General features: G+C 42.1%; 1 protein-coding gene across 1 annotated transcript; it reads left to right on the forward strand.

The window, feature by feature from the left end:
- The first annotated feature begins 5,333 nt into the window (after positions 1 to 5,333).
- Positions 5,334 to 9,095, forward strand: HMGB2 (high mobility group box 2). The gene is made up of 5 exons (XM_035022696.1): positions 5,334 to 5,508; positions 6,087 to 6,251; positions 6,548 to 6,693; positions 6,766 to 6,940; positions 7,501 to 9,095. Exons 2-5 carry the CDS (start codon positions 6,102 to 6,104, stop codon positions 7,660 to 7,662), a joined length of 633 nt encoding a protein of 210 aa, XP_034878587.1. The 5' UTR covers positions 5,334 to 5,508; positions 6,087 to 6,101; the 3' UTR covers positions 7,663 to 9,095.
- Positions 9,096 to 9,575: the final 480 nt, after the last annotated feature.

The raw sequence follows: 9,575 nt of genomic DNA on the forward strand, positions 1-9,575 counted from the left end.
TTTATCCACTAAGCACCATGAAACCCTAGGAGATTTCACTTTGTTTTTAGAACCTTCTGGCACAATTTTCTATCCTTCTATACCACTTCAGAATTCAGCCCTTGTAGGTGGAAAATAGATCATTATGTCTATTTAGGGGTCCTCTAGTTTCCAACTACTTGTATGAACTCCACACAATTGCCAAAAGCTTGCTGGATCCTTTTTCCCTTAGTGAAGGTCCTTCTACCTGGGACAAAGTCCGAATGATCCTCAGTTCCTCACCTAAAATCTAGAAATTCTTCTTAGAAATCATCAGCACACTTAGGACAGACAGCATACCTGTCCAGAATTTTAGTTTGAATTATTTTCTGATTGCTTCAATAGATCTACAATGTATTTAAGAACGTGATTTTTGCAGTTTGTCCTTTTTTTTTTCCTGATTGTGTTAGTGGAGGCTTTTAAAAAGTAAATAAATGTTTGGTGGACATTTAGTTCAAGTTGATTCACAAAAATAGTCAATAGTTTTTTTGAAGAAAAATAGAGTAACTCTATTTTCTTCCCATTCTTCATTGAAATTGCTATCAGTAGAATTAAAGGTTTTTGTTTTTTCTTAACCTGCATTTTCATTTCTTCAGAAATATATTTTTGAGGGGCGCCTGGGTGGCTCAGTCAGTGAAGCATCTGCCTTCAGCTCAGGTCATGATCCCAGGACCCTGGGATTGAGCCCCACATCGGGGGCTTCCTGCTCAGTGGGGAGCATTCTTCTCTCTCTCCCTCTGCCTGCCGTTCCCCCTGCTTGTGCTCTCTCTGTCAAAAGAATAAATAAAATCTTAAAAAATATATATTATTGAACTACATCACTAATTACATCACTAACTACATCACTACTACACCACACTGAATCTCTGGAGTCGGTATACAGTTAGGCCTCAGAACCAGTGGTCTCCCCACAAGTGGGTGTGCTTATTTGATAATACTCTAGTATGCTTATCCTTCCCGTCTCATGCCTTTAAAAACAACCTAAAAATATTAAATTTCAGTATAAGACTGATCTTTGAGAAACTAATATGTGTGTAAGGTAGTGGTTTTCAGTTTTTTACATTAACTAGGCAACTTCAGAGAACAAGAATTATTTTATGTGCAACTAACCTTGTGTAGAGAATCTTAATTTTGGCTGACTTAATCAAGAAATAATAAAAAATAATTATTGAGTTTATTATTTACTGCTTTGTGAGTGGGGGGACAGAATTTACAAAAAATGATATATAATATTCTCTTTTATTAGGATTTTCCAATCTAGTTTGATATTATGAAAAGTCCACATTTTTTGGATAAGTGAATGAAAAAAATGGAGGAATTTCAATACTTAGCACAACTCAGATCATTTCTACACAGTCCTGTCAGATTGACATTGCAGATAAATTCTAGTTTATCTATAGAATAGCTAGCTACTTAGACATATAGGATAGGGGATCTACTTTGGAAACGATTTCAGTCCCAACTCACAATTAGCTTATTGCTAAATATTTACCTTGCTACAATTTGTGAGAAGCTGAAACGCAAAATTTGGCAAATAAAGTTTTATATTGGTATCATCTAGGGGGATCCCATGGTTAAATCATTTTACTAGAAGACTAAGATGACTGAGTAATACTGTGTAATCTAAAGTTTGGTCTATATAATTTATTACATTTGAACAGCCATAAACTCTTACTTCAACAAATACTGTTTTGAAATAACTAGGCTCACAGCTAATTGGTATTCTTATAACCAAAGGATTTCCTAGATCTTGAATTATTTATCTTTTAAAATTTTAATTATAATCTCTTGACCACCTAACAATAGCAAAAGTTAAAATATTTATTTTCCCACACTATGAACACGTATTCATAGAATTATAGAATCATACAATTTAAGAGCTGAATGGTACCTTAGAGATTATCCCCCAAATCTCATTTTACAGTTTGTCAATCAAAAGCCTAGAAATATTATGTGTACTGTTCAAAACCACAAACCCTTGCTGGATTTTAATTGATATATTCTTTTCTTTTTTAAAGACTAATTTATTTATTTTAGAGAGAGAGATCATGAGCGAGTAGGGGGAGGGACAGAGGAAGAGAATCCTCAAGTGGACTCCCCGGCGATTGCAGAGCCAAACACAGGGCTCAGTCCAGAACCCTGAGATCATGACCTGAGTGGAAACCAAGAGTCCAATGTTCAACAGACTGGGCCACCCAGGTGCCCCATACATTCTTTATGAAGAGCATAAACACTTTCTTTTTCATCTTTTAGGAAGACGCATCATACTAAGTAACAATAAATTTGGACAATTATTTTTAGAATATATGAAATTGATGTGTTCCTGAAAAGAAGGTTGAACTTTATTTTTTTTTTAAGATTTTTTAATTTATTCATTCAAGACACAGAGATAGAGAGCATGAGCAGGGGGAGAAGCAGAGGGAGGGGGAGAAACAGGCTCCCCGCTGAGCAGGGAGCCCCATGCGGGGCTCTATCCCAGGACCCTGGGATCATGGCCTGAGCCAAAGGCAGACCCTTAACCATCTGAGCCACCCAGGTGCCCCAAGAAGGTTGAATTTTAGAAAACAATCTTATTTTCCCATGTAGAACCATAACAATAGTAGACACAAGAGAAAGACCTTTAGGGGCGCCTGGGTGGTTCAGTCAGTTGAGCATCCGACTCTTGAGCATCTGACTCTTGATTTCAGCTCAGGTCTTGATCTCAGGGTCCTTGGGATCAGTGTCTAGGTCAGTACCGTGCTTAGCAGGGAATCTGCTTGAGGATTCTCTCTCTTCCTTTCCCTCTGCCCCTCCCCTGGCTCTCTCTCTCTCTCAAATAAATCTTTTTTTTAAAAAAGAGAAGGACCTTTTTAGTATTATGTCTTTATAGGACATTTTAGTTTTCTGATAAAGTTATAACAGTATGCCAGGTAATTCATAATAGTGAACCAAACCTCTTAGGTATTTAACCCATCTTTACAGAACCAAATTTGGTACTAGAGTTTTTGTATGTGCTACCAGATTCTGTATATAGTTTTTATTCCAAAAAGAAAAAAGGGTGGTTCTATAACCAAGAGTTGTCTAGATCTCACTTAAACTTTATCACTTCACTGTGCTTTTTGATGTTACTTCTAGGCCAGGAAGTACAGCCTAAGAGTGAAGTCTTAGCCATCCAACGTAAAAGCAGGTTAAATACAGAAATGTTTTCCTTTTCTCCACTGTGATGGAGTAAAGAATGGAAATTGGTGTGGGAAGGGTTGTTTCCTTCTGAGGACTGTGACCGAAGATTCCAGGCCTCTCTCCTTACCTTGTAGATGGCCAACTTCTTCCTGTGTCTTTTCACATTATCTAACCTCTGTGCCTTTCTCTGTGTCCAAATTCTCTTATAAATTTTGTAAGGACACCAATCATTGGATTATGGGCCTACCCAACTCCATATCACTTCATCCTAACTGATTACATCTGCAATGACCCTGTTTTCAAATAAGATCACAGTTACAACTGTGCTATAAAAAGCACATACAAATCCAAATTTGACAAATCATACTATATTATTTAATAGCAATAAACATTATGCATAATTTATTTTTAAATTCAGTGGCATTAGCACATGCACAATATTGGGCACCCAATATCCATTTCCAAGGAAAAAAATCATTTTTAAAAACCTTGTTTTTATTAGTAAATCTAGGTAAAGAGCTGCTGGTTTTTGAGTTATTATTGACCAGAGTTACTGAACACAAACCAAACAGGCACACACAGCCTAACAAATGCCAGTGAATTTACTGAGAAAATAAAACAATATTAAAATCTGTTGAAACTGTCAGTGCAACACATGGGGAAAAAATAGACCTCAAAACTAAATACAACACAGAAATAGCATACTAAGGTGTCAGTGAAAGTCCTGCTACTTTGGGAAAAGCAGCTTGTGACGCTAGTAAGCAGTTAAGGTAGCTTTGGGGGGGCTCTTACTAGACACTAAAATGAAGGTTCTTTTTTTTTAAGATTTTATTTATTTATTTGAGACAGAATGAGAGAGAGAGAGCTCATGAGAGGGGGGAGGGTCAGAGGGAGAAGCAGGCTCCCCGCCGAGCAGGGAGCCCAATGCGGGACTCGATCCCGGGACTCCAGGATCGTGACCTGAGCCGAAAGCAGTCGCTTAACCGACTGAGCCACCCAGGCGCCCCTAAAATGAAGGTTCTTAACCTGGGCCTGGAGGAGTGTGTAAAATAATGCAATAGGCACTTGGCGTATATAAGCAGTTGGGGGGTGGGGAGCATTCCTTGCTTTTATGGGGATCTCAAAAGGATCTTTGATTTAAAGAAGTTTTTACATTATAAGAGGGACGAGACAGTGAATATCTAGGTGACAAATAAGATAGCCAAAGGTGGGCAGTGGCCGGGAATCCGATTTCTCAGCTCAGCGCTGGTGCGAGGGTGAGCCAGGGCCCAGCCAGGCGGTCGGGGAATCCCGAGCCAGAGGGAGGGGGCGGAGCCAGGGGAAACAACACCCGCCCCTGCCCCTTCGGGACCCCAGGGCGCCCTTGTTTACCTCCGGGCATTGGACACTCGAGACAAAGGGGAAAGGGAGGGAGGGGCCTTCTGAGGGAAACTCCACCGGCGGGAAACGCCTTACGGAAAGATCGTTTGGTAACACACCGGAGGCGGGAACAGCTGCCCTCCCGCGCCGCCCGCGCCCCTTCCCAGGTTCCCCGCCACCTCCGGCTTCCTGGGGTTCTGTCCTAGCCTCAGCGGCAACGGGCGGAGCTGGGCAATCGGCGCGCTGGGCAAGCTCCTCAGCCTCTCTACGTTTGTTACTCTTTGGACGGAACAGAGGAGAGACACTGAAGGGTTACACGGCAGAGCGACTACAGCTCCCGGGAGGAGACAACGCTCTGGGGCCGAGTTGGGGCGGAAGAGAAACACGACCTGGACGGTGGTCGGAGAACGGGTAGGGCGGTCTGCTTGTTACCTCAGCACCTGGAAACCCTGCCGACTCCGACCCCTTAACAACCCTGTTTCCCGACTTGGTATTTTTAAATCTGGCGGGGCTTTCCCTTTCAGGCCAACCACTCCCCCCGTTTACCGCTCCAGCCAGTCAGCGTCAGGCCCGCCATTTTTCAAACCCTTTTCCCGCCGCCAATCAGGATCGAGCAGTACATTCCTCTCCTGACCGGTTCTAACGGGTCTGGGAGTTAACGACCTGGGCGACCCACCGAACCTGCTAGGCTGGAGCTGGAGGGACGGGCCTGGCGAGACACCGGCCAATCGGAGGCCTCCGTGGCGATAGGGCGGTGCCTACGGGAGTTTGAATAATCACCAGAACCAATCAGAGAGGCGGGGGTGTGGCCTGCGGCCCGGCTCGTCAAGTTGCCGTGGCGCGGAGAACTCTGCAAAACAAGAGGCTGAGGATTGCGTTAGCGATAAACCAGTTCACGCCGGAGCCCTGGGAAGGAAGCGTCTCTGGTGGATCCGGCCTCTCCGCGGGACTCTGAGGAAAAGCTACCACCAGGCAAGGATCCCCTTCGGCCCCTTCGTGTTCGTGGGCCTGTCGTTCCCCCTTTCCTCACAGCCTTCTAGCCGGCCTGGGCACTGGGGCTCTCGGGGTTCGACCCGGCGAGCGGAATCTGGGGTGCGGGGCCGCTGAGGGCCAGGGGCTGTGGAGGGCTGGCGGTCGGGGCCCGCGGGAGGGCGGGAAGCTCGTCCGGGCCCGGGTTCAGTCATTTTTTGAATGTCGGTCGCGAGGCGACAACTCTTTGGGGCCGGCGACGTGGAAGCCGGGGGAACATTTCTGTCAGGAAAAGGGTTTCGACGGCGCTCCTGCCGTTCCCTTCCGCAGCCCGGGCCTGGGCGGCGGCGGGCGGCGTTTCGGGCCTTCGGGGGCGACGCGGTGATCGCGTGAGGAGATCGGCCGCGGCTGTTGTGGTGGGTGCCGGGAGGAGGGCGTGTGCGCGGAGGCGGCCGCCCGGGGCGGGCTGGCGGGGGAGCCTGGCGCTGGCCGCCTTCCTCGCGAGAGGGGGCGGGCGCGTGTTTGGGCGGGAAGCTGAGCCCCGCCAGCGTCCACCCACCGCTTGTCTCCCCGCTGGGTAGACGCCGACTGTCACCATGGGTAAAGGAGACCCCAACAAGCCGCGGGGCAAGATGTCCTCGTACGCCTTCTTCGTGCAGACCTGCCGGGAGGAGCACAAGAAGAAGCACCCAGACTCTTCCGTCAATTTCGCCGAATTCTCCAAGAAGTGTTCGGAGAGATGGAAGGTGAGACCGGAATTCGGGCAGAGCTAAGGGTTTTTCGGGTGTGTTTTTTTAGGCTCTAGGACCTTAGCGGGGGTAGGTAACTTGTAACCTTCAACTTGGCGACGGTGGTGACTCGTCCAGGTATTTTGTTCTGAGTTTGGGGCAGACTACCTTAGGTTTTCGTTCACTTCCAAGACTGCTAAAAGTAAAATGCTGCTAACCAAGGAAAATCTGGCGCTTAAGGAGGATCTTGATCTTTTTTGGGTGCATGTAGCTTGTAGTTTTGCTGTACTTTCATTCTTCCTTTCATGCCATAGACCATGTCTGCAAAGGAAAAGTCGAAGTTTGAAGATATGGCAAAAAGTGACAAAGCTCGCTATGACAGGGAGATGAAAAATTATGTTCCTCCCAAAGGTGACAAGAAAGGAAAGAAAAAAGATCCCAATGCTCCTAAAAGGCCTCCGTAAGTTCATTTTCAAATCAGTCCAATTGCCCCGTATTTTTCAAGTTTATTAACTCTGTTGCTTTCTTTCAGGTCTGCTTTCTTCCTGTTTTGCTCTGAACATCGCCCAAAGATCAAAAGTGAACACCCTGGTTTATCCATTGGGGATACTGCAAAAAAATTGGGTGAAATGTGGTCTGAACAGTCAGCCAAAGATAAACAACCATATGAACAGAAAGCAGCTAAGCTAAAGGAGAAGTATGAAAAGGTTCGTTGTCTCTTTGAAAGCCAAGATGTTTTCTAAATAAGGATGTTAGAAATAGGTATGAACTATAGAGTTGGGAAGTTTAGTTCTTCTTGTATTTATGGTTGTCAGCTCTATTTGGAGAAGGTCTAGTGAAAATTGTACATTTAAGAACGTAAGCTAATTGAAACTTCTTTTCTTTTGACTGAAACCAGTGTTTGTAGTATTGGTAGATTCCTGTATATAGACTTATTTGTAGTTCTGGGTCTCTCGGTTTTAAGAAATGGAGGGCCAAATACTTTGTTTTATGTAGATGTACCTAAAATTTGAGGGGGTGGGCAATATGAGGTAAATGGACATTGATAGTGAAAATTCTGACATCTACAACCCCCTCATTTTACATCATTAGCTTTCTAAAGCCTAGAGAACAAATGCTCTCAAGGCTGAGTTATTAGACTCTGAAATACCTCTTTGGACAGTCATCAGGGTTATTGGTCAATAATCTTAGATTGTTTACAACCTAGTGGTTTTTACAGTTGAGTAATGACACCGGATGCTGATTTTATTTTTTGACAATATTTCAGGATATTGCTGCATATCGCGCCAAGGGCAAAAGTGAAGCGGGAAAGAAGGGTCCTGGCAGGCCAACAGGTTCAAAGAAGAAGAATGAACCAGAGGATGAGGAGGAAGAGGAAGAGGAGGAAGAAGATGAAGATGATGAGGAAGAAGAGGAAGATGAAGAATAAATGGCTATCCTGTAATGATATGTGTGGAGTGTGCGTGTGTGCTCAGGCAATTGTTTTGCTAAGAATGTGAATTCAGGTGCAGCTCAATATTAGCTTCAGTATAAAAACTGTACAGATTTTTGTATAGCTGATAAGATTCTTTGTAGAGAAAATACTTTTTTAAAAATGCAGGTTGTAGCTTTTTGAGGGGCTACTACATACAGTTAGATTTTAAAGCTTCTGATGTTGAATGTTTCTAAATATTTAATGGTTTTCTTAATTTCTTGACTTGTGTATTGTAGCACAGCAGACTTGTAGGAATTAGTATCAATAGTAAATTTTGGGTTTTTTAGAATGTTGCATTTTGTTTTTTAAAAAAATTTTTGTAATAAAATTATGTATATTATTTCTATTGTCTTTGTCTTAATGTGCTAGGTTGCTTTTCACTTTAAAAATACTCAAGGTCTGAAACCATATCCGCTTTTTCTTGTATTTCTGCCTAATAGTTCTCAGACACAGTTGATTTAGTAAAATGTTTGGTTAAAAGAAAGTTAAACGTGCCCATATTCTAATTTACAAAGTATTCTTTAAAAAATAGATCTGGAATTTATTGAACTTATAAAATTGGTGCAGTTTTACAAAATGAGTTTCTTTTCTTGACATTGCTATTCATTTATTACTAACTTGTCCCTTGGGTTTGCTTTTGTTTTTTTTTAACTGACTCTGTCTTTAGGGAAACTTTCTCTTTAATATTAATATGAGGCAAAGGAGCTAATATGGTGAGTATATACCTAAAACCGTAAATTTTTAAAAACATCTTTAGTAACAGGTTAAAGTTTCTGTTGATTATGAACTAGTTCAGAATAGAATACCAGAATGAATTTTGGGTTATATCTTTAAAAATTATTGTGGTTTTAAGCTTTAGAATTTTGGGTAACCGTCAGAAAGCACTTGAAGTGGTTGTTGTGATCTGCCATGACTAAATTTCACTAGGATTTATATTTATTGGGGAAAGCAATTATTTGAGATGCTCCTTTGAAGGAGCAATTGCTTCTATTTGAATTAAGATTATTATTTTGAACAATTATCAGAGGCTTCTAGTGAAAGTCAACCTCTTTTGGCCAAGTGGTGACAGAAGAAACCTATTTGTTGATCGTTTTATAGTTAAACCTGACAATCCTGATTACCTATCAAGTTTTAAAATAGTCAAAATTCTTATTACCCAACCATGGGAGTTTTGGTTATTTGCCATATGCCATATTTGAGTAAGTTTTTGGTAAGGAATATATCATTAAACAGGAAATACCAAAGTTCTGTTAAATGGAAGTGATTTAATAGCGTAATTACCAGAGCAAATAGTCAAAAATCTGCAGACCTCTGATTGTCTTCTAAATCTTATCCCAGTAGTTGCACATTTAAATGTGGAGCTTTTGATGATCAAAATGAAAACAAACTTATATTTTAAAAAATAATTTCTGGTGTTAAGTGGCTTAATAGTGCCGGAAATTAGGGTAATGTATTTTAGAGGCATAACCTAGGTCTGGATCCCAGTTCCCCCGCTCTGTAAATACTAGCTCAATGAACTTTATTTTTTGACATATGTCCCCATTTGTAATACGGGGTCAGTACCCACTTCACAGCGTTTTAATGTTAAAGGAGAAAGTTAAAACTATCTAAAACACTACTACGTGCATAAAGAGATTTTAAATAGTTAATTAAAATTGAAATAGGGTCAAAGTCTTGTTTCCTTCAGGATTCCTAAATCTATAAATTTTAAGACCCATGAGGCAGACCAATCAGATTTCTTGTCATCTTTTTGGGAGTTTTTGTGACTGCTTTAACTCTTCTTTTATATAAAATGCTTTTCGTGTCTAAGCTGAGAACGACTCATTCTTAAGAGCTGCTCTAGAATAAGTTCAGGATTTAGGGTGAGT

The sequence above is a fragment of the Mirounga leonina genome, unplaced genomic scaffold (assembly GCF_011800145.1).
Source record: "Mirounga leonina isolate KUSES-001 unplaced genomic scaffold, KU_Mleo_1.0 Mir_176, whole genome shotgun sequence".
NCBI lineage: Eukaryota > Metazoa > Chordata > Mammalia > Carnivora > Phocidae > Mirounga > Mirounga leonina.